Source organism: Symphalangus syndactylus, chromosome 18 (assembly GCF_028878055.3).
Source record: "Symphalangus syndactylus isolate Jambi chromosome 18, NHGRI_mSymSyn1-v2.1_pri, whole genome shotgun sequence".
Classification (NCBI taxonomy): domain Eukaryota; kingdom Metazoa; phylum Chordata; class Mammalia; order Primates; family Hylobatidae; genus Symphalangus; species Symphalangus syndactylus.
This window is the reverse complement of record NC_072440.2, coordinates 21,201,314-21,226,807: the sequence shown is the minus strand read 5'-3', so window position 1 is coordinate 21,226,807 and position 25,494 is coordinate 21,201,314. Positions and strand designations below refer to the sequence as shown.

The following is a 25,494-nucleotide window of genomic DNA, read 5'->3' as shown; positions in this document are numbered from 1 at the left end:
CACGGCAGCCGGGCGCAGGCCAGAAGCCCCCCGCGTCGCCGGGCCGCCCAGTCCGGGAGCCGGGCGCTGGGATGGGCGGGAGGCGGGATCTCCGGGCCGCGCCGCTTCCTGGCTCCCCACCCTGCGCCGGCGGCCGCCCTGGCCACGTCACCGCCGGGCCAAGAGTGTGTGGGCGGCGGCGCGCGGGTGCGAGCGCGGAGCTGTGAGGCGCAGGCAGGGCTCTGGGGCACCTAGAGACCGGGGCCGGGGACGTGGCAGCCGCCCTGCCCGCCAGAAAGTTTCCTAGAAGTTTGCTGGGCGCGGGCGCACGACTGACTAGCCGGACCATGAACGTGTTCCGAATCCTCGGCGACCTGAGCCACCTCCTGGCCATGATCTTGCTGCTGGGGAAGATCTGGAGGTCCAAGTGCTGCACGGGTGAGGGGCGCTGGGCAGGGAGGTGCGGGACCCCCTCTCTGGCCAGCCTCATGCCCCTGCGTGCAGGGCAGGGCGCTCCAGGTGTCTGCTCAGGGTGGGGACTCCGGCGTGGGGGTCCTTGAAACTTTGCAGAGCTCCACTTCCAAAAACAATGTAAAGTATAAAATCAAAGGAGGAGGACCCCTCGAGATGATGGGAGGAGGGTGGGTTTGTTCCTGCACAGACGCCCCCTCAGGTTGGCAGTGTCACTGCTGGTTGGAAGAGGAGGAGTATAAGGGAGGTGACAACCCCTCCCTCCCACCAGTTACACCCATTGTTCCTTCTGCCATCAATTGGGGGGAGAAGCAGGTATGCACTCAGGAACGGCCCACGATTCTCAAGGTCTTCTCTTCCCTGCCCCTTCCCAGACCCCATCCCACCCCCTAAAGTGAGCCCTCGTCCCTCCCCTGCCTGCATGTGTGGCACCGGTGGCTGTGATGTGGCAGGAGGGCACCAGCCAGGCTTAGGTGGGTGTGGAGCTGCCCCTAAACGGAAGCCGGGGAAGGCTGGAGGGGTACCCTGTTTGCATTCTGGCTGCCCTGCTGGGGGTTTGAAGAAGCTTTGAGGCTGGACTCGTGGTGGCCAAACAGATCCAGAGCCACAAAAGGCTGCCAGAGCCTCCTCCAGCCATCTTTGTCCACCAGTGTCCTCGTGGTGCCCTCCCTGTGCCTGGCACTGGGTGTGCAGAGGCAGGAGTGAGCTCAGGCTCCTCGTGGGGCTGAGGAGGCTGAGAGGGGGCCCCGAAGGCCCTGTGGAAGGAGCAGCTCGGTGCTGGTCCCGGAGGATGAGCAGGTGTCAATCCAGGAAATGTGTGCTGTGGAGGGCTCTGGGGATGCAGAGGCATGGAGGTCACCAAGCACCGGGCATCCCCCGGGAAGGGTGGGCAGCCAGATTTGGGGTGGTCTGGAGGGAGATGAGTCCAGGAGGGAGGCTGGTCCAGATGTGAAAGGGCCTTTTCTGTCAGGCCAGGGAGTTGGGTCTGGGGAGCCCTTCATGGTTTGGGAGCCGGGAAGGGGCCTGGAAGGGGGCCTGAACAGGTTGCTTTGGAAGCTTTGAGAGAGAAGGCACAGAGAGCAGGGGGAGGCCTGGCAGGGTGGGGGTTGGTGCAGACATAAGCAACAGTACGGTGTGGAGGGAGTGGTTCTAGGCCTGGAGGCCATTTGGGTTTGGGGTCTCTGGAGAGACAGGTACAGAGACAGTGTCTCTTCAGGTTCTTCCTCAGGGGAGGTGGCCAGGAATGCTGAGTGGGGGACCTGGAGCAGCAGGCCCTGGTGAGGGGAGAATCAGCTCTGACCTCTCCCTGCATTTTTGCAGAGGGCCCTGAACGGAGTGAGCAACAATGACCAAGAGGGGACACTGGTACCTGGCCGCTGTCTGCCAGACACTGCTGGGCACCTGGAATACAGTCTGGACAGCAGAGGCCCAGCCCTGGTGGAGCTGACTTTCTTTTATTTATTTTTTATTTTTATTTTTTAACAGAGTTTCTCTTTGTCCCTGAAGCTGAAGTACCGTGGTGCCATCTTGGCTCACTGCAACCTCTGCCTCCCAGGTTCAAGTGATTCTCCTGCCTCAGCCTCCTGAGTAGCTGGGATTACAGGCACGCGCCACCACGCCCGGCAAATTTTTGTATTTTTAGTAGAGCTGGGGTTTTGCCATGTTGGCCAGGCTGGTCTTGAACTCCTGACCTCAGGTGATTCGCCCACCTCGGCCTCCCAAAGTGCTGGGATTATAGGCATGGGCCACTGCACCCACCGTTTTTTTTTGTTTTTTTTTTTTTTGAGAGAGAGTTTCGTTCTATCCCCTAGGCTGGAGTGCAGTGGTGCAATCTCGGCTCACTGCAACCTCTGCCTCCCGGGTTCAAGCTATTCTCCTGCCTCAGCCTCCCAAGTAGCTGGGATTACAGACGCCCGCCATCACACTCAGCTAATTTTTGTATTTTTAGTACAGACGGGGTTTCGCCATATTGGCCAGGCTGGTCTCAAACTCCTGGGCTCAGGTTACAGGTGTGAGCCACCATGCCCGGCCAAGTGGTGGACCTGACTTTCTAGTGGTAGGAAGCCATCAGTAAACAATAGTCCTAGGAAACTGAGCAAATGACACGGTTTGTTAGAGGCCATAGTGAGTACTATGGGAACAGAAAAAGGGCAGCTGGGTGGCAGGGATGGGCCTGTGTGTGCGCAGAGAGAAGTTAGAGGTGAGGTGCCTGGATGGAGGCAGGGCCTGGTGTGACCTCAACAGACCCAGCCCCAAAGGCCAGAGACTTGGGCTTCACTCTTGCTCCTCCCCTTGACTCGCTGTGTGACCCTGGGCCTCTGTTTTCTCATTTGTCAAATGGGAGTGAGGGCTGCCCCTGGCAATGGGGTCCACCTGTGCTCGGTGGACCCCGGAGGGATTCTGGCCAGTCCAGGCTCACATTGTCCTCTGTGTCCCGGTGCAGCTTCCTGCACCTCTGTGTCCCGGTGTCCATGTGCAGCTAGCTTCCTGGTGGAAATGATTGTTTTCTTTTTTTTTTTTTTTTTTTTTTTTTTTGAGACGGAGTCTCGCTCTGTCGCCCAGGCTGGAGTGCAGTGGCGTAATCTCGGCTCACTGCAAGCTCCGCCTCCCGGGTTCACGCCATTCTCCTGGCTCAGCCTCTCCGAGTAGCTGGGACTACAGGCGCCTGCCACCACGCCCGGCTAATTTTTTTGTATTTTTAGTAGAGATGGGGTTTCACCGTGGTCTCGATCTCCTGACCTCGTGATCCACCCGCCTCGGCCTCCCAAAGTGCTGGGATTACAAGCGTGAGCCACCGCGCCCGGCCTGGAAATGATTGTTTTCAAAAGTGTGAAAACTATTGTGCTCAAGATCACCGGGGGGCTGGGCACGGTGGCTCACACCTGTAATCCCAGCACTTTGGGAGGCCAAGGCAGGTAGATCACCTGAGGTCAGGAGTTCAAGACCAGCCTGGCACGTGGCGAAACCCCGTCTCCACTAAAAATACAAAAAATTATCTGGGTGTGGTGGTGGGTGCCTGTAATCCCAGCTACTCGTGAGGCTGAGGCAGGAGAATCGCTTGAACCTGGGAGGCGGAGGTTGCAGTGAGTTGAGATTGCACCATTGCACTCCAGCCTGGGCAACAAGAGCGAAACTCTGTCTCAAACAAACAAACAAGCAAAACAAAACAAAAGATCACCAGGGTTCCCAAAGCACTAAGGAGAATGTGAGTAAAACCCAGGGGACTGGCAGGCTGAGGATGAAGAGAAAAGAGGGGTAGGGGAAGGCCCAAGCGGGTGACCAAGCATCCCCCACCAGGGCTGCCTCCCAGGCAGTCCTACATGGGGCTGAGGGCTTCTCTGTCAAAGTCTGTGTGAGGGCTCAGTGAGATGAACATCAGTCCATCCCAGAGCTGGACTCGGGTCAGTATGGCCTCCCCCAGTGGGGTTCGTTACCCACTGCCAGCCCTACTGTTGCCCTCACCCCGGCAAGTGCACGTGCGCGCATGCGAGACCCCCCAGAGGGACTCAGGTTCTCACTGAGTGCTGTGTATTCCTCAGCTCAGTCCTGCCACTCTGCCTGAGGGACTGTTTGGCAGGTGAGGAATGTGATACCCAGAGTCGCCCTAAAGCCAGCACATTCTCCAGAATGTTAGGGACTTCAGGGGTGTTCCTTCTTGCTCATTAAAAATGTTCCCCCAGGCTGGGTGCAGTGGCTTACCCATGTAATCCCAGCACTTTGGGAAGCCGAGGCAGGAGGATCACCTGAGCCCAGGAATTTGAGACCAGCCTGGGCAACATGGCAAAGTCTTGTCTCTAGAAAAAATATAAAAATTAGCCGTGCATGGTAGCATGTGCCTATAGTCCCAGCTACTCAAGAGGCTAAGGTAGGAGGGTCATCCAAGCCTGGGGAGGTTGAGGCTGCAGGATCTGTGATTGTGTCACTGCACTCCAGCCTGGGTGACAGAGTGAGACCCTGTCTCACAAAAAAAGAAAAAAAAATGTTCTCCCACCCCAAATGTCTGGAACCAGAGGAATGGTTAGAGAAGGCACAGTTCAGGGGTACAGGGGAACCAGACCCTGAATCAGACAGCACAGTAGTTCCCCCTTATCCACGGAGGATATGTACCACAGGCTAGTGGATGCCTGAAACCACGGGTTAAACTAAACCCTATATATATACTGTTTCTTCCATCTGATAACCAAGACTGCTGGCCGGGCACAGTGGCTCACACCTGTAATCCCAGCACTTTGGGAGGCCAAAGTGGGCAGATCACTTGAGGTCAGGAGTTCAAGACCAACCTGGACAACATGGTGAAAACCCATCTCTACTAAAAACACAAAAATTAGCCAGGCATGGTGGTGGGCGCCTGTAATCCCAGCTACTCGGGAGGCTGAGGCAGGAGAATGACTTGAACCCGGGAGGCAGATGTTGCAGTGAGCGGAGATCGCGCCACCGTACTCCAGCCTGGGTGACAGAGTGAGACTCTGTCTCAAAAAATAAATAAATAAATAAAAAGTGGCCAAAGGACCCTAAGGAGCATGACAACAAAATGCAGCATGGATTCCTGGATGGAATCCAGGAATGGAAAAAGGGCAGCAGTGGGAAAACTGGTGAAATCAGAATAGAGCCTGGAGTTCAGTCAACAGTGCTCTACTGATGTTGATTTCTTTGTTTTGATAAAGTACTGTCATTAAACACGATGTTTTTTTTTGTTTGTTTTTTGTTTTGAGACAGAGTTTTGCTCTTGTTGCCCAGGCTGGTGTGCAATGGCACGATCTCGGCTCACTGCAATCTCCACCTCCTGGGTTCAAGCGATTCTCCTGCCTCAGCCTCCCAAGTAGCTGGGGTTACAGGCATGCACCACCACGCCCAGCTAATTTTGTATTTTTTAGTGGAGATGGGGTTTCTCCAAGTTGGTCAGGCTTGGTCTCAAACTCCCAACCTCAGGTGATCTGCCCGCCTCGGCCTCCCAAAGTGTTGGGATTACAGGCATGAGCCACCGCCCCCGGCCCAAATACGATGTTAACATTAGATATAGCTGGATATGTGGGATTCTCTGTACTGTCTTTACAACTCTGTTGTAAATCTAACATTCTTTCAAAATAAAAAGTTAAAAAAAGAAAGAGACCAAAGTAGGTCAAGAAACAGCAGTTAGACTGGGCGCGGTTACTCACGCCTATAATCCCAACACTGAGAGAACGAGGTAGGAGGATCACTTGGGCCCAGGAGTTTGAGACCAGGCTGGGCAACATAGTGAAACTCCGTCTCTACAAAAATAATAATAATAATAATAAAATTAGCCAGTCTGATGGTTTGTGTCTGTAGTTCCCAGCTACTCGGGAGGCTGAGATAGGAGAATTATGAGTCCAGGAGATCGAGGCTGCAATGAGCTATGATTGCACCACCGCACCCCAGCCTGGGAGACAGACCCTGTCTCTAAAAAGAAAAAAATAAAAAAGAAACAGCATGGAGAGTATGAACCCTTTTTTGTCAACTCAGTGCATCCATGTGCATCATATGTGTACATATAGGTGTCGTGTGTACATGTTCACAAAGATCTGGAAGGATGAACACTAGGGGTTTGGGAAATTTTTGTCTTTGCATCTTTATATATTGTTTGATTTTTGTTTTGCAAAGAGTAAATATAGGCATAATTTTTGTAACTAGAAAAAAGGCTTTTTGGCTGGGCGTGGTGGGTCATGCCTGTAATGCTAGCACTTTGGGAGGCCAAGGCGGGCAGATCACTTGAAGTCAGAAGTTTGAGACCAGCCATGACCAACCTGGCGAAACTCCATCTCTACGAAAAATTCAAAAATTAGCCAGGCGTGGTGGCGGACGCCTGTAATCCCAGCTACTTGGGAGGCTGAGACAGAAGAATCACTTGAACCAGGGAGGCAGAGGTTGTGGTGAACCGAGATCACGCCACTGCACTCCAGCCTGGGTGACAGAGTGAGACTCCGTTTCAAAAAAGAATAAAAAGAAAAGAGACTTTTTAAATCTTACAGTTTGAAAAATAAAATAGAATGCTCCCCTGGCCCTGAAGCTTCCTCTGCCTGCTCTGGTCTCCCTGGTGAATCAACACCTTGTAAAGTCAGTGAGTTGTTCCTACTAAGACTGAGCTTTGGGGACTGTCAGTGGAACTCTGGGGGTGGAGTGAAGAGAAGAGAAGCCTCAACAACCCCCACGAAGCCCGACTCACACCACCCCCGACATCCTCCCCAGAGCAAGAGCCCAGGCATGCACACGCAGGGGGACTGGGAACTCGGTGTTCGTGTCTTTATTTGGAGACTGGGAGACAGATTAGAGCTTAATGAGAGGAACAACGACTCAAGTGATCTGATGGGAAGGGTGAGTTTCCTGGCCCTTAGGGAGCGACAGTGCCCTGGACAGGAGGTCTTTGAGTGGGAGTGGCCACTCTGGAGGCTTCCCCAGTTCCAGGCTGTGCACTTCTTCAGGGTGGGCAGGCTTGAGAGTCTGTGTCCTAATTGTCTCCCGTCTACCCTTGGCCACAGGCATCTCTGGGAAGAGCCAGATCCTGTTTGCTCTCGTCTTCACCACCAGGTACCTGGACCTGTTCACCAACTTCATCTCCATCTACAACACAGTAATGAAGGTGAGGGGCCGGGTGATGATGGTTGGGGGAGGTGGCCTGCTTGGAGACTCAGTCTGTGGAACCAGGCCGACCTGGGTTTGAATCCTGACTTTGCTGCTTAGTGGCTGTATGACCTCATCTTGGGCCTCTTTGTATGTCAGTGTCCTCGTGCAAAAATGAGGACAGGGCTGGGCGCTGTGGCTCATGCCTGTAATCCCAGCACTTTGGGAGGCCGAGTCGGGCAGATGGAGACCATCCTGGCTAACAAGGTGAAACCTTGTCTCTACTAAAAATACAAAAAATTAGCCGGGCATGGTGGCGCATGCCTGTAGTCCCAGCTACTCGGGAGGCTGAGGCAGGAGAATTGCTTGAACTTGGGAGGCGGAGGTTGCAGTGAGCCGAGATCGCGCCACTGCACTCCACCCTGGGTGACAGAGTGAGACTCTGTCTCAAAAAAAAAAAAAAAAAAAAAAGACAATACCATTACTTAGCTCAGAGGGTTTGGTTGGGAACATTAAATGAGATAATAAATGTAAATGTAAAAAACCCTGCCATATATTAAACATTCAATAAAGAGTCACACCTGTAATCCCAGCACTTTGGGAGGCCGAGGCAACAGGACCGCTTGAGCTCAGGAGTCTGAGACCAGCCTGGGCAATGCAGTGAGACTCCGCCTCTACAAAAAATTTAAGAAATTTAGCTGGGCGTAGTGGTGCTCATCTGTGGTCCCGGCTACTCAGGAGGCTGAGGTGGGACAATCACCTGATCTTGGTAGATCAAGGCTGCAGTAAGCCACGATCATGCCACTGTACTCCAGTCTGGGCAACAGAGCAAGATCCTGTCTCAAGAAAAAAATTGTTTAGGTGACAGAGAAGGATTAGAGAGCTACTTCAGGGAGTGTGGTCAGGGCTTCTTCAAAGAGATGACATGTAAGCTGACAGCTTAGTGACAACAAGGAACCAGCCATGTAAAGATCAAAGGACACACCTTTTTTCTTTTTTTTTAAGACGGAGTCTCACTGTTGCCTGTTGCCCAGGCTGGAGTGCAGTGGCGCAATCTTAGCTCACTGCAGCCTCCACCTCCTGGTTTCAAGCCGGGAGCTTGCCTTGTGCCTCAGCCTCCCAAGTAGCTGGGACTACAGGCACCTGCCACCACGCCCAGCTAATTTTTGTATTTTTAGGAGAGACAGGGTTTCTCCATGTTGGCCAGGCTGGTCTCACACTCCTGACCTCAAGTGGTCCGCCCACCTCGACCTCCCAAAGTGCTGGGATTACAGGTGTGAGCCACTGTGCCCAGCCAAAATGTAGATTTTAGTTGGACACATTATCTAATAGGAATCTTATTTCTTGTGCAGTGGTGCGATCATGGCTCACTGCAGCCTCAACTTCCCGGGCTGAAGGGGTCCTCCCACCTCAGACTCCTGAGTAGCTGGGACTACACGCATGCATCATCATGCCTGGCTAAGTTTTTTGTATTTTTAATAGAGACAAGATTTCGCCATGTTGCCCAGGCTGGTCTCAAACCCCTGGGCTCAAGCAATCTGCCTGTGTCAGCCTCCCAAAGTTCTGGAATTACCATGCTCAGCTAGGAGTCTTTTTTTTTTTTTTGAGACGGAGTGTCGCTCTGTTGCCCAGGCTGGAGTGCAGTGGCACAATCTCCGCTCACTGCAAGCTCCACCTCTTGGGTTTACGCCATTCTCTTGCCTCAGCCTCCCGAGTAGCTGGGACCACAGGCGCCCACCACCATGCCCAGCTAATTTTTCGTTTTTTTTTTTTTTTTTTTTTTGAGAAGGAGTCTCGCTCTTTCACCCAGGCTGGAGTGCAGTGGCGTGATCTCGGCTCACTGCAGGCTCCGTCCCCCGGGGTTCATGCCATTCTCCTGCCTCAGCCTCCCGCGTAGCTGGGACTACAGGCGCCCACCACCTCGCCCGGCTAATTTTTTTGTATTTTTAGTAGAGACGGGGTTTCACCGTGTTAGCCAGGATGGAATTTTTCGTATTTTTTAATAGAGATGGGGTTTCCCTATGTTGGCCAGGCTGGTCTCAAACTCCTGACCTCGTGATCTGCCCACCTCGGCCTCCCAAAGCGTTGGGATTACAGGTGTGAGCCACTGCACCCAGCCCCCCCCTTTTTTTCTTTTGAGACAGAGACTCTGTCACCCAGGTTGGAGTGCAGTGGCACGATCTTGGCTCACTGCAGCCTCTGCATCCTGGGTTCAAGTTATTTATTAGACGGAATCTAGCTCTGTCACCCAGGCTGGAGTGCAGTGGTGTGATCTCGGCTCATTGCAACCTCCACCTCCCAAGTTCAAGCGATTCTCCTGCCTCAGCCTCCTGAGTAGCTGGGATTACAGACGTGTGCCACCATGCCTGGCTAATTTTTTTTTTTTGTATTTTTAATAAAGACGGGGTTTCACCATGTTAGCCAGGATGGTCTCCTGACCTGGTGATCTGCCCACCTCAGCCTCCCAAAGTGTTGGGAGTACAGGCGTGAGCCACCACGCCCAGCCTTTTTTTTTTTTTTTTTTTTTTTTTTTGAGACAGTCTCCCTCTGTTGCCCAGGCTGGAGTGCCAGTGGCGTGATCTCGGCTCATTGCAACCTCCGCCTCCCGGGTTCAAGCGATTCTCCTGCCTCAAGTCTCCTGAGTAGCTGGGATTACAGGTGCGCACCACCATGCCTGGCTAATTTTTGTATTTTTAGTAGAGACGGGGTTTCACTATGTTGGTCAGGCTGGTCTCGAACTCCTGACCTCATGATTCACCCTCCTCGGCCTCCCAAAGTGCTGGGATTACAGGCGAGAGCCACCATGCCCGGCCTAGGAGTCTTATTTCTAAGGAATAAGGGTTCCATGGGGGAATTCTGTCTTGCAGGGCTATTGAGAAGATCACATGAGATAACACATAGCACCTAGAAAATATTTAACTAAAGTGAGTTGTCCTTTTCTTCCATATCAGAGACATCCCTTTGGGATTTCAGGCATGTTGTTACTAGTTGGTAGAGTGGAGGCTGCTGTTACTTGTGAGGTGTTGAACTCATTCAGATTTAGTGAATGTGAATCTGAGGACTGGAAATCGCCGTCTACTTAAGTTCACACATGTATCAAACATCACCTGCCTAGTTCATTTCTCAGCCCAAGTCAGCGTTGGGCATTCCTGGCAGAGACAGCAGACTCAGCCCTTGGCATAGCTGAATGAGGTCTAGGAAGCTCAAAGAGGCTAGTTTCTACATTTATGAAATGAAAAAGTGACCACCTCACTCACTCATTCCAGCATTTGTTTTGTGCCAGGGACTGAGTTAGGAGCTGGGGATTAGGAGGTGGACCTTGCCATGGAGTCCTCTCTTAGAGGGGAGATGGACTTGTACATAGACATTTACAGAGCATGTGATCACGGGCTAAAATGAATATGTTCACATGGAACTATGGCGACAGAATGTGTGCCTCATTGTAGTGAAAAAAAGACTGCTTCGAAGAAATAACTCCAAATAGGAGTACAAATAGGAGTGCTCTACACCAGTGTGGTCCTGCTCCGGCAGCATCAGTGTCACTTGGGAAACTTGTTAGAAATACAAACTTTAAGGCCGGGCGCGGTGGCTCATGCCTGTAATCCCAGCACTTTGGGAGGCTGAGGCAGGCGGATCATCTGAGGTTGGGAGTTCGAGACAAGCCTGACCAATATGGTGAAACTAAAAATACAAAAATTAGCCGGGCATGGTAGTGCATGCCTGTAATCTCAGCTACTCAGGAGGCTGAGGCAGGAGAATTGCTTGAATCCAGGAGGCGGAGGTTGCAGTGAGCTGAGATTGCACCACTGCACTCCAGCCTGGGTGACAGAGCAAGACTCTGTCTCAAAAAAAAAAAAAAAAAAAGAAAAACAAACTCTCAGGCCCATCCAGACCTATGTAATCAAAAAATCAAAAGCTCTTGGGGCAAGAGAAGAGACAGCATCTGTGATTATTTTTTTTTTTTAGAGACGAAGTCTCGCTCTTTTCCCCCAGGCTGGAGTGCAATGGTGTGATCTCGGCTCACTGCAACCTCTGCCTCCCAGGTTCAAGCGATTCTCCTGCCTCAGCCTCCTGGGTAGCTGGGATTATAGGCCCCTGCCACCATGCCTTGCTAGTTTTTGTATTTTTAGTAGAAACGGGGTTTCACCATGTTAGCCAGGCTGGTCTCGAACTCTTGACCTCAGGTGATCCGCCCACGTCGGCCTCCCAAGGTGCTAGGATTATAGGCGTGAGCCACCACGCCCAGCCACTCATTTGAGAACTGCTGGCCTGGAAGGTTAGAGGCCATATCAGAATGAAATCATTATATGCTAGAGGACAGCTACTGTGATTAGAAGGAGAGCTTTTCTGAAGGAGCAATGGTCAGTTAATTCAAGGGAGGTTAGCAGGCCATAAGTAGTCCCAGCTTCTAGGGGGGCTGAAGCAGGAGGATCACTCGACCCCAGGATTTGAGGCCAGACTGGGAAACATTAAAAAAAAAAATGCTAGTCCTTGTGGAAGAATGCTCAGAAGTCACTGATGCATATCCAGGAAATTGTTTTAAAATTGTTTTAAAATTGTTTCAAGAGCCCTGGAATGCCTCTGGTAAATCCCCTGAAATAGACCAATCCTGTTTCACCTAATGCTCCACAAATGAAGGGGACGACAAGGGCACCTTTGACTCTTCATGGCAGCACTGTCAGTCCCAGTATAGAAGCATGGAGTTATTTAACGAAAGGGTCATTGACTTCAAATTCTAGGCAACTGGACCCAAGAGAAATTGCAAACTCATTTAACCTCTTCATGTTACATTATGGCAGAACACTGACCCTTAGGTTTGGTAGGCTAGGAGCCTAGTAAATAGGCTAGGAAATGACTTCATAGATTCCCATGTCTCTCTCCCTTTTTAGGTGGTTTTTCTCCTCTGTGCCTATGTTACAGTGTACATGATATATGGGAAATTCCGTAAAACTTTTGACAGTGAGAATGACACATTCCGCCTGGAGTTTCTTCTGGTCCCAGTCATTGGCCTTTCCTTCCTTGAAAACTACAGTTTCACTCCGCTGGAGGTAAGGGAAGGGACTGAGTACCAATTCTCAAAGGGAAATATGCTCCCCGCATCCTTCCCTCCAGACCCTGGGCTTGCCTTCTGCTTACAACTGTGACCATTACTCATGTATCCTTCAGCTATAAGTTGAGAAGAAATTGACAAGCTATTTACAATGCTTTAGTTGGAAATGAGCACATCTCAATAGTCATGATGCCCATAAACCAAGCAGGCATCACAGCCCTACTTCTGGCTGTTGAGATCTTCTGTTCAACAGATGATTAGCAGATCCCTGTATCCCTGTAGCACAGTCCAGGCCCAGAAATTTCAACTCAGTAAGTTTGGACTGTGGCCCATGAATCTGCAGGCAACAAGCATCATGGGAAATTCTGATGGTGGTGTTTATGGACATGACTTTAATTTTTTTTTTTTTTTTTTTTTGTGCTCTGTTGCCCAGGCAGGAGTGCAGTGGCAGGATCTCAGCTCACTGCAACCTCTGCCTCCTGGGTTCAGGTGATTCTCCTGTCTCAGCTTCCCAAGTAACTGGGATTACAGGCACGAGCCACCACACACAGCTAATTTTGTATTTTTAGTTGAGATGAGGTTTCGCCACGTTGGCCAGGCGGGTCTCCAACTCCTGACCTCAAGTGATCCACCCACCTCCCCCTCCCAAAGTTCTGGGATTATAGGTGTGAGCCTGGCAACATGACTAGATTTTAAGAAACTGTGGCTTCAATTATGATTTTATACTATGAAACTATCATTTAACAGTTATTTTTGGCCAGGCACGGTGGCTCACGAGGTCAGGAGATCGAGACCATCCTGGCTAACACGGTGAAACCCCGTCTCTACTGAAAAAAAAAAAAAAAAAAATTAACCGAGCGTGGTGGCAGGCACCTGTAGTCCCAGCTACTCGGGAGGCTGAGACAGGAGAATGGCGTGAACCCAGGAGGTGGAGCTTGCGGTGAGCCAACATCAAGATCGCACCACTGCCGGGCGCGGTGGCTCACGCCTGTAATCCCAGCACTTTGGGAGGCCGAGGCGGGTGGATCACGAGGTCAGGAGATCAAGACCATCCTGGTTAACACGGTGAAACCCCGTCTCTATTAAAAATACAAAAAATTAGCCGGGCGCTGTGGCGGGCGCCTGTAGTCCCAGCTACTCGGGAGGCTGAGGCAGGAGAATGGCTTGCACCCGGGAGGCGGAGCTTGCCGTGAGCCGAGATTGTGCCACTGCACTCCAGCCTGGGCGACAGAGCGAGACTCCGTCTCAAAAAAAAAAAAAAAAAGATCGCACCACTGCACTCCAGCCTGGGAGACAGAGCCAGACTCCATCTCAAAAAAAAAAAAAAAAAAAAAAGCTATTTTTGGCTGGGTGTGGTGGCACATGCCTGTAGTCCCAGCTACTAGGGAAGGTGAGATGGAAAGATCGCTTGAGCCCAGGTGGTTGAGGCTGCAGCAAGCTATGATCATGCCACTGCACTCTAGCCTGGGTGACAACAGCAAGACCCTATCTTTGAAAAAAAAATTAAAAGTAGTTTTCCATATAAATGCTCATGCTACACTGTGAAAAAAGCAGTGTACTGTATAATCTTTCAGAAATTAGAAAAAAAACCTTATATTTACCTAGAGATGGTAAACTGATTAAAATATTATAATTTTTATTGAGAACTTTTTTTCCTCCTTACTGTACCTTCCCCGGCAAGCTATTGTTTTAGTAATTATGTTCTTTTAAGATGGGCCTCTTCTTGGCCTTGCTCAGTCTCTGGCCGCTTTCTCTTTGACTCAGATCCTCTGGACTTTCTCTATCTACCTGGAATCAGTGGCTATTCTGCCCCAGCTCTTCATGATCAGCAAGACTGGAGAGGCTGAGACCATAACTACTCACTACCTGTTCTTTCTGGGTCTGTACCGGGCACTCTACCTGGCTAACTGGATCAGGCGGTATCAGACTGAGAATTTCTATGACCAAATTGCAGTGGTGTCTGGAGTAGTACAAACCATCTTCTACTGTGACTTCTTCTACTTGTATGTGACCAAAGGTAGGTCCTGGGATGACAGCAATGATGCTGACACTGGCCTGAGTTACTCATCCATTTAATAAGTATTCCAGCAGATACAGATGTGAACAGTCAAGTCTCTGCCATTCACAGTGCTTGTGTTCTAATGCAAGAAGACAAATATTTTCAAGAAACAAATGCCATAAAAACATGCAGGCCAATAGGTTATGTGTACTATGCAAGACAGCTGTGAGATGACATTTGACAGAATACTTGGTTAATAGTGAAAAACATTCCAGAACTTATTACAAGCCCCAAGGCGACAACCAGCTTGGTGTGATGGACAAAAAGGCTAGTGGGGTCAAAATCTATAAACCTGGAGATAACAGTTAACCAAGACCAGTTCACGTAGGGCAGGGGTGTCCAACCTTTTGACTTCCCTGGCCCACATTGGAAGAACTGTCTTGGGCCACACATAAAATACACTGATAGCTTATGAGCAAAAACAAACAAACACTTCATATGTTTTAAGAAAGTTTACAAATTCATGTTGGGCCACAAAGCCATCCTGGGCCACGGGTTGGGTTAAGATTGACCTAGTACCTCATAGGCCAGGGTAAGGGGTTTGCACTATATTCTAATTGCAAGGGCAGGTACTGGGTCATTAACCCAATCCACTAGCTGCTATGTAGGGTAAAAAGCAGTCCAAGTACAGTGACTAGCTATGGGGCAGTTGCAGTCGTTCAGGAAAAAGGCTCTAGGTGGAAAGAGATGTGGACACAAGTTCTGGGACTTGAGAGGGACTGCTGATTGATTGTATGAGATGTACAATAGACAATTTGAGGCCAATCGCTAAGTTTACAGCTGGGGGGAAAGGTGCCCATAACCAAGTCGGGAATCAGTAGGTCCACAGTCAACCAGAGATGAAGACTCCCCCTTTGCTTTAACAATCAAACATATACTGTGAGCCGGCCATTAAGAGATGATACCAAGATTATCCATCAAGTTATAAAGCAGTCCTTTCATCAGATGGTAAATTCTCATTTCATCTCCATTTTCTTCCAGTCCTTAAGGGAAAGAAGTTGAGTCTTCCAATGCCAATCTGAGGACCCTTCAGAGATAGTCTACACCTCAACAAGCACATGAAGAAAACTATTTTGAATGTTCTTTGGCAACTTGTCTGTAATTTGGGATCAAATGTTACAACCAGAAAAATGCTTAGTGTGGATTTCAGCAAAACCTGATCCCACCCAGAAGACCTTCTCATCAATAGATCGCCCTTAAAGACCCATTGTAAGGTCATAAAAAACCTTGGCCAACTGCACAAAGATGGTGCCTCACTGCAAGAAACCTTAAGGTGCCTTACCGACGAAATAGACCAAATAAATGATTGCTCTCTAAGGCCTGAGGGCAAGACTCATGATGAGCAAGTCAACCCCAATCTGGAACGACATCCCTCCTCTTAAGAATGTTCCAACTAAAGACCAGTTAAAACATTAGAGTACATTCCTGTGAATTTCCACTTTCCAGGCAGATGACCAAATTTAGGTGGTCAACATATAAAGGTGACAGCTAGCTTTAAGTGTGAAACTTATTTCACCTTCACACTGCCTTCAGGCCAGAAGCAAAACAAATTTACTGGGTTTGGCTGGAGGAGCTTTGTGCCTCATCTTTTACTGGTTTGAATTTTTTCAAACCAGTGGCTGACACCTGCCTTATACTTAATACCTTAATACCAATAACCTAATGGTACTTAGGTGAGTATCATTTGCAGAATCACTGTTTTACTTATGAGCAGATACAGATATATCCAAACCCTTACCTACTAGGCATCCTGCTAGGGTTTTCAATTCCAATTCTTGTATTTTTTCCTTTCAGTTTTAGGTGCTAAAGTAATCAGTCAATCCAATATCCCCCACCTTTGTCTTGAAACAAAAACTGTTTTAAGACATCTACGTTGAACTATTCAGAGAATTAAGCAATAAAAGCTCACACCTTATTGTCAACAGTGTTTTTATTTATACCTACAAAAAGAAAACAAGATGGTATCAAAAGGACAATTTACAAACTAAGAATAGTAACATAGCTTTCAGCATCCTGTGCCTGAACATCACACATCTACAAATCTTTCAAGTCTTAATGCAACAGGAATGTGTTTGGAGACCAGCAAGAACATGAATAGAGAGCACTGATCCCAAGCAAAAGCCACTAACCTTTTAGATGAGAAGTCCACACAACGAATTGTTAGGGAGGATTGGGGAGAAGCAGCCCATTGCTTAATACATTGAAACCCTTTCCCTAAGTTGAGTTTCAACCATGAATGCAGTAACTAGCACAAAATGATTCTTCTGCTCACGTTCTGAAGCCAACAGCAGAACCTGAATTATAAGTGACAGACATGGAGGCAGAAGAGTTAAACTCTGCTAGATTTCAACTGTGCTCAGGCCATAATAGTTTTTGAGGTTTGGAATTTACTGTTATTTTATGATTACAATGTCCCAGGTGGAAAAAGGGAAGCAAGCAATCCAAATAACCACTTGCTTGCCCAGAGACTTTTCCCTCAAACAGATGCTTTCAAGAGCTGCGAGAGAGTAGGGCATCCCTTGTGGTGGAACCTCTATATTTAAAGAAGGAAAAAAAAAACCCAGAATTTGGTTGTAGAAAACAATGCCCACAACAGACTGGCCAGTGCTTAGACAAATTTGCGGTTGGGGGGAACACTTTGGTTTGAAAGCACAGAGCAGTTTGCCATGTTTCTTCTGTGCCTACCATCCTCCCTTGGCCTCAACTTCTATAAGATGGGGGGGACAAAAAGAGAAGTAAAGTTAAGAAGAAAGTGGAAAATTAAAAAAAAGAGATGTCAAAGTTTTTACATGCATATATTTCAGCTTATGCTGAAGACCTACCTGTTATGTTGCACATTGAATCATACTTTCAGAACCCCTCAGAAACCATCCCTCTCTCCCTAAAGAATTTTAAAAGGAAAACAAACCTCGAGTATAGATCTTACAGATCAGCAAGCATTCGGGCCTTAGCCAAAGAATGCAGTGGAGCCGTCCCCCTTTAACTGCATTGTGAATGAATACCAATTAACAGCATAAAAATTAATAGTCCCATATCAGATCTGGAAGGGGTTTCTGGGGCTGTCTGATGTCCCTATCCTGTTGTAGTGAACACAATAGCAGAAAATTCTGGGTCCATCTGCTATAAAGTCTTGGTAAAACAGCATTACTATGAAGAGGATGAACTCACCTACCTTCAGATGGAGGAAAAGTGAAAAGGACTTAGGCTTTAGTCCTCCATGACTTTTCTTAAGCACTACCTACCTGTAATAAGCTGAGTGCAAAAGGATGCCGAAGAAAATCTGCACCCAGAAGCTGTTAGAAGCACTGCAGAGAACAGGGTATGAAGAAAATAAGAGTTCTTAATAAACCCTTAAGATTCTTTGTTCAAGGTAACTTTGCCAAAAGGGCAGAGTAGCTGGCAAAAGAGTTCCTTTTATTCTAGCTCTACGCTGCATTTGAAAAGAAAATTTGTCCATTTTGAATATATTGGTTATAATTAAATGTGCTTTTTGCACTGCAGGTCAATGTAAAAACTGGTTAGTAAATTTCCAGTGAGCATTTATGTTCATTTGCTCACAGCAGCTGTCTGGATGGAAAATTAATTTCACAGATGGTCCCCAGTTATACTGGGAAGAAATATAGGCAGCTTCCACCCAGATGCTGAGATGCTACAGTTTAACCACTGCAATAAACACTTGTGGTTTTTCATTTAAAGGATACACAAGACTCAGCAATTCAATTTCTAGCCTGACACTAAAATGGTTATTTTTCAGTAATGGGGGGAGAAGTGGGGAGGCAGAGTGTAAAGGGAGATGAAACCAATTAGTAATTTTTAACTGTCAAATGCACTCAAGCAATCAGTCAAAACAGGCCCGAGGAAACCTGTTCCAACTTGAGAAACATTTAAAAGCATGAAAGAAAATGTGCAGGGCAATCCCTCTGTTTTCTAACCCAGTAATGAGAAATTTAAAGCACAGATGCCATCTTCCTCTGCAAAACAATTCAGCCCTCCCCTCCCTCCCTCCCCACCAACTCAGAAAAACAAAAGATGGGCTCCCACAAAAGGGCCTAGTACCTTACTCTTTAAGATGAAAAATAGCTCAAATATCTTCAACATGCAAGAAGTTGGGGGAAGAAATTAATCTCTTCCAGTCAGCTATATTTATATATATATATAATTTTTTTTTTTATACAAAATGTTATTACAGACTGGATCATTTTGGTGGGCAGAAGAAACCTGGCAGTGAATTCTAACTAATCTGCATGAAAAGACAAATCACGATGGTTGGGGGGAAAAATTAAAAAAAGAAAAGAAAAAAGGAATTAAAAAAAGAAAAAAGAAAAAAAAGAAAAGGGGAAGAGGAAAAAAAACAGGAAGACAGTGTTCCTTAAAATGTAATTAAGTCTGCTGGAGTCACTACCACTTAAGTGGTTTCATTTACGTGAAGGAGGAGGAGGGGGAGGTGGTGGAGGGTATTGGTAGGCAGTCTGCCCCATGTAACCTATCATATTGGTAGCTCCCGGAGGCTGTGCAAACTGTTGTGACATCAGTGGCTGTGGCTGCTGCCCAGACCGGCCTATCCCACTAAACTGCTGGCTAGAGCTCTGTGAACTTCTCCCAGTTGAGGTGGTGCTACTAGCTCCATAAGTGCCAGCACCATATTCTTGAGCTGTATAGCTACTGGTGCCATAAGCAGCTGCCCCATAGGTGCCTTGACCATAGGTGTATTGGCCTGCTTGTGCTCCAAAGGCAGAATTTGGACTTCCATAGCCACTGCCATTAGCATAACCAGCTCTATCGGTTTCACTACGATCCCGATAGCTTGCAGAGTCTCTCCGGCCACCATCCTTGACTCCTCGAAGCCTTCGGTCACACTCATCCTGATACATCAGATTGGGATTGTTGGCTGAAGAAGTGGTCCGGTAACGAGAACGACCACCTAATGGGAAGATACAAGGAAATTTTTAATGCCAGATATATGACCTAAACATAACAATATAAAAATTCTACTGGGTACAAAAGTATTAAGCATGTCTCCCTGATATTTAGTTATGCTGGCCAGCCTCCAAATTAGTACTGTAAAAATATGCTCATAATTTGATTCTTTAATGGGGCACATTCAAAAGCACAGTAAAGGACACTAGACCTTTTCACCCTTTTAGGCCCTTTACTTGAGGATGATCAAGAAACACGGTATTACAATATGAAACCTTGAGGCAGGAAGCCCAGATCCTAGGATATTCTGCAACTGTAGATCCAACTGCTATGTCTCAATTTCTACCCACCACTAAACAGTGTAAAATGACTGATCCCTCTGTATGGAAAACTGGAAACCTAATATACTACTAAGCATTTTTGAAAGTATTAAAAAAGCAACCATGACGGGGGGCACAGTGGCTCACTCCTGTAATCCCAGCACTTTGGGAGATCAAGGCAGGAGGGTCACTTGAGGTCAGTAGTTACAAGACCAGCCAACATGGTGAAACCCTGTCTCTACAAAAAATACAAAAATTAGCTGGGCATGGTGGCACATACCTGTAGTACCAGCTACTTGGGAGGCTGAGGCAGGAGAATCACTTGAACCCGGAGGCAGAAGTTCAAGTGAGCTGACGTCGTGCCACTGCACTCCAGTCTGGGCGACAGAGTGAGACTCTGTCTCTGCCCCCGCCCCACCAAAGCAACCACATTAAAACTCAGACCAGCTGGCCGGGAGTGGTGGCTCACGCCTGTAATCCCAGCACTTTGGGAGGCCGAGGTGCGTGGATCACGAGGTCAGGAGATCAAGACCATCCTGGCTAACATGGTGAAACCCCGTCTCTACTAAATATACAAAAAAAAAAAAAAAATTAGCCAGGCGTAGTGGCAGGCGCCTGTATTCCCAGCTACTCGGGAGGCTGAGGCAGGAGAATGGCGTGAACCCAGCGAGCGGAGCTTGCAGTGAGCCGAGATTGCGCCACTGCACTCCAGCCTGGGCGACAGGGCAAGACTCCGTCTCAAAAAAAAAAAAAAACAAAAACAAACTCAGACCAGCCTCGGCTAGGTGTGGTGGCTCACTCCTGTAATCTCAGCACTTTGGGAGGCCGAGACAGGTGGATCACCTGAGGTCAGGAGTTCGAGACCAGCCAGGCCAATATGGTGAAACTCCATCTCTACTAAAAATATAAAAATTAGCCGGGTGTGGTGGTGGGCGCCTGTAATCCCAGCTACTTGGGAGGCTGAGGCAGGAGAAGCACTTGAACCTGGGAGGCAGAGGTTGCTGTGAGCTGAGATCGCGCCATTGCACTTCAGCCTGGGCGACAGAGTGAGACTCCGTCTCAAAACAAACAAACAAAACCAAACCTCAGACCAGTCTCTTAGAAAAAAATCACAATTTAGCTTAATAGGACTATCACAACAAACTTCACGTTTTCTTAGTGAAAAAGGTTATAAAAAGCATTAGGCAGTGTCCTTTGCAATTAAGCAACATACTTACAGCCTTTGCATGGTTAAAAACAGCAACTAAAAGCAAGGCACAGAAGGCATAAAGAGATACCTTGGCAGTACCTGGAAAACTCCAGGACTTACCCTTACCCCCGCCTCCGCCACCTCCTCTGTGGTCCACAAGCTGCATCAGTTTTGGATTGATAGCCTGATTGGCCTCTTCCAGCACTTTGATAAGCTCTCTGGCCTGTTTTAGGTTCCCTGGGGTGAAGAAGGTATAGGCGGTACCCTTGTTGGTGCTACGGGCTGTTCGGCCAATACGGTGCACATAATCCTCTGAGCTGTTTGGATAGTCATAGTTGATCACAAACTTGACATCTTCCACATCTTCCACGTCAATGATGAGTCAGTGTGTAGGTTGATGTGGCAGGGAAAGAGAAGGTAAAGGACATGCCAACAACAGGTGGGAAGCACGAATGCAGATGACAGCAAGAGGAAAGAAGGTGAAGTTAGTAACCACTCTGAACAGAAACAAAAAAAGACTCATCCCAACAGAGTAAAAGAGGATTACTGATTCCTGGGACATGCATGGGAAGTAGGATCTTTATTGGCTGTAGAATCCTAAGGGAATCCCATCCAAACATCCAAACTCCTGCCTCTGCTACATTTTACCAATATACTGACAGGAGTTATACCAAGATTGGTCTTCAGACGCAAATTCCAGTACTATCCTTTACAAAACTGGAACGTAGAACGAAGTGGTAAACCACTGTTAAGTTGCGAGGCCAAATCACTTCTACTCTGTTGGGAGAAGCCTGGCAAAATCTACCAACAACAAAACAAACTTACCTTTAAACCAGTCACAGAGCAAAGTAAAAAAAGGAGCTTCATATATTTTATTACTACAATTTAAAGGAAACTTAATCAAAACATTTAACTTTTTTTGCTCTTATCTTTTTAAGAAACTGAGTAGAGCCAAAGCTGTTAAGTATGCACCTATTTTCCTTTGCAAAAACATCCAGATTATCTATCCCCTTTCAATTACAAGAGCACATTACACTAAAATTTTACTGTACTACCAAGCCCAGCTTCTGCCAAAATGAGGATATTTTTGCTCAACTCAAGGTTATTTCAACTCAGGACTTGTTTCAATTATCAACGATTGTCTACGTGACCTGGGAAATTAAATTAATAGCCAAAGAATGTGGGAAAACCATGAAACCTTGAGACACAAGTTTAGTATTCTCTCTACTGCTGAGAATTGGGCTGAATAACCTCCTAAGGCTTCAAATGTAAATGTTAGTGTAATGCTTTCAGCTGAATGTATATTTTTACCTACTTAAACAAACAATTTTAAGAATATAACAAAGAATCCTACTGTTTTGTGGAAAAAAATCTGCATTTTACAAAGAATATTCAGAAAATATCCTAGATAAAACACAGATTTTTGTGATATAAATAATTAAAAAACATTCTCTGTTTGTTACCAGACCGATGCACACTCCCTCCTCCTTTGGGAAACCGCTGCAGCCGATCCCGTCTCTTTGCCTTTTATTTTTGGCGGCCTCCTTTCGAAAACTCCGCCTTCTGACACGGGACCACTGGAGCGCGGGGAGCATGCATCAAGGGTCCGTGGCAGTGAGAAGTCCCCACACACGCTCGCTCTGTGAACTGGCTTAGATGCTTCTCTGTAGCCCCATTTGGTTGCCAAGCGCCGGAGAACCTGGGTTTGGGTAAAAATTTCAGGTCCTCCAACGCCTCCCCCAAGGATAATTGGGGCGATTGTAGAAAAAAATAATTAATAAAAAAATGTAAGTTACATCCAAAGGGTCAGACTGCATCTATTGCCCAGACTGGATTAATTTCAAGGGAGAAAGGGGAGATTAAAAAAAAAAAATTAGCTGTTGTTACAGGGCTTGTGAAGAAGGGGCATTATGTCTGTTTCTTATTACAATAAAGGCTCCTCGGTCTTTACTGACCCCTAAAGTCCTGAATCACACCAGAAAGACGAGAAGGCACTTATCACAGGGGGCAGCTTGAGTCTCCGGCTAGGGTCGTTGACGCAACAAAGGAAAAAAGAATTTACAGGGCCAGGGTGGATGTAAGACAGGGGGTGGGAAATTCTACTCCATGGTATCTTCAGAGCTAGGATAATGCTCCTTACGCAATCCCACTGCATATGACCATGGCAGCAGAACAAGTTCAATTACTACACTGAATGCGTAAGTGTGCTTTCCTAGCAGAAAGCACCAGAGGCTGGAGTCAACAGTTCACATGCTAATACTTGGAAGTATTTCTGGGGGTGTTCAATAGAGGGCAGACATGATGCAAGTTCTTCATACTAGAAAGGTGTCCTGTGTGTGCACACACAGCTGGATGGGGGCACATAGGAGCAAGCGCAGAATCTGGTTTTCTCCAGTCAAGTCTACCCTGATGTTATCTGTGTACTGCCACAATATTATCTTGCTGCCTTTCTAGAAGATGCTGTAGCAGGGTAAGAAATCAAAAGTTAATGTTTTGGCTAGCTGACTGGGATAAGAACCTTTTGTCTGAAAGGCCCTATGACATGGCCTGAATCTCCAATCACTAATTAGGAGGGACTAAGTCTAGCCAAGAGGCTCATCTAGAGCTGCTTCCGGCCAATGTAGATTTGTCTCGGCCATGTATTGAGTGATCTGCAGCTGATATCAAAGCTTCTGTTAAAAAACAAAACAAAATAAATTCAATACTTTTAGTTTAACAGTGTGTAGTTTAAACAAAAAAAAGGAAAAATAAAAAATATCCCAGTGGAAAGGGAAGTGGTAGCCTAAGGATAACTATTATAAAATTATGGGAATCAAAGAACTTACCTGAAGGGAACATTTAAGAGACCATCGCTTGACAGGAAGTGAAAAAAGGCCTGGTGACTCAGCTGAAAATTGCACCCCTGTCTATGAGGTAGAAGCCTTCACTTTCCAGGATCTTGTAGGACATTGGTCAGAATTCTGCCATTTTGGTGGGTTTTCTCCCTCTTTTGATTTTTTACAAGGCAGCAAACAAAGGGGCCCAAAACAAGCACTGATGTTGAGTAACAAGAAACAGACTCGGGTACCTTCCCTCTCCCCTCACTTGGATGAGTGGGGGTGGGATGAAGAGTCTAAGTTATTCTAATGGTAGCCAATTAATTTGGTTTAGAAATGCAAGGGGACATGGAGCAAATATTTTTAATTGTCTAGGCAAGATGCACAAAGAAGCTACCAGCACATAGCAAGCCTGTTTAAAAACCATTACTGAAAGCTTTATGTAAACTGCTTTCAGGCCTCCGCCTCCTCTCCCAACAGGCCCAAGTTTTAATGGCACAGATCCAGACATGACCTCAGAGAGCAGAGGGGCAGAGAGAACTTTCCATCATGGCTGCAGGTCACCACCTCTGAAGGAGGGAATGATGAGTGCAATGCATAAAAAGGCTTCATTACTTTTGTATTCCAGTTTGAATACCTGTTCTCTTTATATTAAATAGTATAAGGGAATAATATGGTACTTCTCACCTTACTGGGCAAATTAATACCTGTCAATAATTTAAGGATTTCCTTGTAATACAAATAATCTTTTTTTAAAATATAGAAGTTCTGAGTTAGACCTGTTTAGCTCAGAATAGTGGGCTAAACTACCATAAAATTCTCTGTATATCTTAAATGGTAATGGGTCAAAAACTCCAGAAAATCATCAGTTGATAACACACCTACAGATAAGCGCATGGGTAGGAGGAGGGGATAGCCAAGTGCCCAAGATAATTTGACCTCAGTAAATTAAACTGGGCAATACACACATTTGCTATTCTGATACTGCATTAGACTTATACAATTCCATCTAATAAGCCTTCATAAAACTGGACCTCTCTGTATGTATCTAGCTTCGACAGGAACAGGGAAAATAATAACTGAAGAAACTAGCTTACAATAGCTAGGTTTCGTCAGGCTTATTCTATCCAGCCAGAAACCACCACCAGAGAGAAGCTGAGCATTCAACTGTCTGTCTCCTCTCCCTCTGTTTGAACAGTCATGCCTAGGCCTTGCTGCAGACCAAAGCCTGTTTGTTAGGAGCAGGAAGAGACTTTGAAAATAAAAGGGGGTGGGGGATACCAAAGTTAAAAAAAAAAGTATGGGGGGGGCGGGGAATGGGGAGAATCACGCTTTGTATTCTTTTCTTTCAAATATTTATCTAACCACATGTATATACAACTTTCTAAACTTGAAGTTTGAATTTGAAATGACAAATCTTTAAACCAAAAGATACATATACCATTGACAGAGACACCTATCTATACAAACCTAGCCCACGGGAGGCTACATCTGTAGCAATAAGGATGGGTGCCTTTCCAGAACGGAACTCTGTAAAAACAAACAATAATCACCATCAAATAAGCATTCCTCGCTATCTGATCTGTTTACATAACCATGTTAAAATTTCAAATAATGGTGTCAGAAAATCCCAAGCTCTTGTAATGACTGACAGTGATTCTTTTGAGTATCTTTATTACACTTATATTCAGCAGGACAATAAAGAGTCACCTCTACTAATAATGAAATACATTTGTTACATAATTAATATGAGCTAGAATTTTTTCCCCTTAAAGTTATTTCCCAAATGAGACACAACCAAAAGTTGGGGGTCGGTAGGAAACAAGTTCAAAAGATGTGGAATGAAAAGAACTGAATTTCCCCCCAAAAGGTATGCATATTATTTATTTTTCTTTCTTTTTTTTGAGGTGGAGTTTCACTCTTATTGCCGAGGCTGGAGTGCGATAGCGCAATCTCGGCTCACCGCAACCTCTGCCCCCCAGGTTCAAGCGATTCTTCTGCCTCAGTCTCCCAAATAGTTGGGATTATAGGCATATGCTACCACGCCCGGCTAATTTTGTATTTTTAGTAGAGACAGGGTTTCTCCATGTTGGTCAGGCTGGTCTCGAACTCCCAAC

The 25,494-nt window shown here is 47.0% G+C and overlaps 2 protein-coding genes across 5 annotated transcripts in view; one reads left to right on the top strand and one right to left on the bottom strand.

The window, feature by feature from the left end:
* The first annotated feature begins 98 nt into the window (after positions 1-98).
* Positions 99-16,057, top strand: KDELR3 (KDEL endoplasmic reticulum protein retention receptor 3). 2 transcript variants are annotated; one of them, XM_055251867.2, is made up of 5 exons: positions 99-417; positions 6,945-7,045; positions 11,916-12,074; positions 13,841-14,093; positions 15,117-16,057. In XM_055251867.2, the coding sequence occupies exons 1-5, from the start codon at positions 327-329 to the stop codon at positions 15,155-15,157; spliced, it is 645 nt and encodes a 214-aa protein (XP_055107842.1). In that variant the 5' UTR covers positions 99-326; the 3' UTR covers positions 15,158-16,057. The 2 variants fall into 2 exon arrangements, with proteins under 2 accessions (XP_055107842.1, XP_055107841.1); XM_055251866.2 differs by having other exon boundaries at positions 13,841-16,057.
* Positions 16,048-25,494, bottom strand: part of DDX17 (DEAD-box helicase 17) — a 24,962-nt gene continuing 15,515 nt past the window's right edge. For 2 of the 3 annotated variants that reach the window (XM_063623066.1, XM_055251865.2), the window contains exons 11-13: positions 24,848-24,907; positions 20,688-20,924; positions 16,048-19,056 (exon numbers count right to left, since the gene is read on the bottom strand). In XM_063623066.1, the coding sequence (XP_063479136.1) occupies positions 18,551-19,056; positions 20,688-20,924; positions 24,848-24,907 (803 nt within the window). In that variant the 3' untranslated portion in view covers positions 16,048-18,550. Of the gene's footprint in view, positions 19,057-20,681; positions 20,925-24,847; positions 24,908-25,494 lie in introns of all 3 variants that reach the window. The other variant, XM_055251864.2, reaches the window with a different exon arrangement.

Excerpts from the sequence above, each read along its gene's own strand:
- KDELR3 (XM_055251866.2), top strand. The coding sequence starts at position 327 with ATGAACGTGTTCCGAATCCTCGGCGACCTGAGCCACCTCCTGGCCATG. Across the intron at positions 418-6,944 it reads GAGGTCCAAGTGCTGCACGG|GCATCTCTGGGAAGAGCCAG; the intron begins GTGAGGGGCGCT and ends CCTTGGCCACAG. Across the intron at positions 7,046-11,915 it reads TCTACAACACAGTAATGAAG|GTGGTTTTTCTCCTCTGTGC; the intron begins GTGAGGGGCCGG and ends CTCCCTTTTTAG.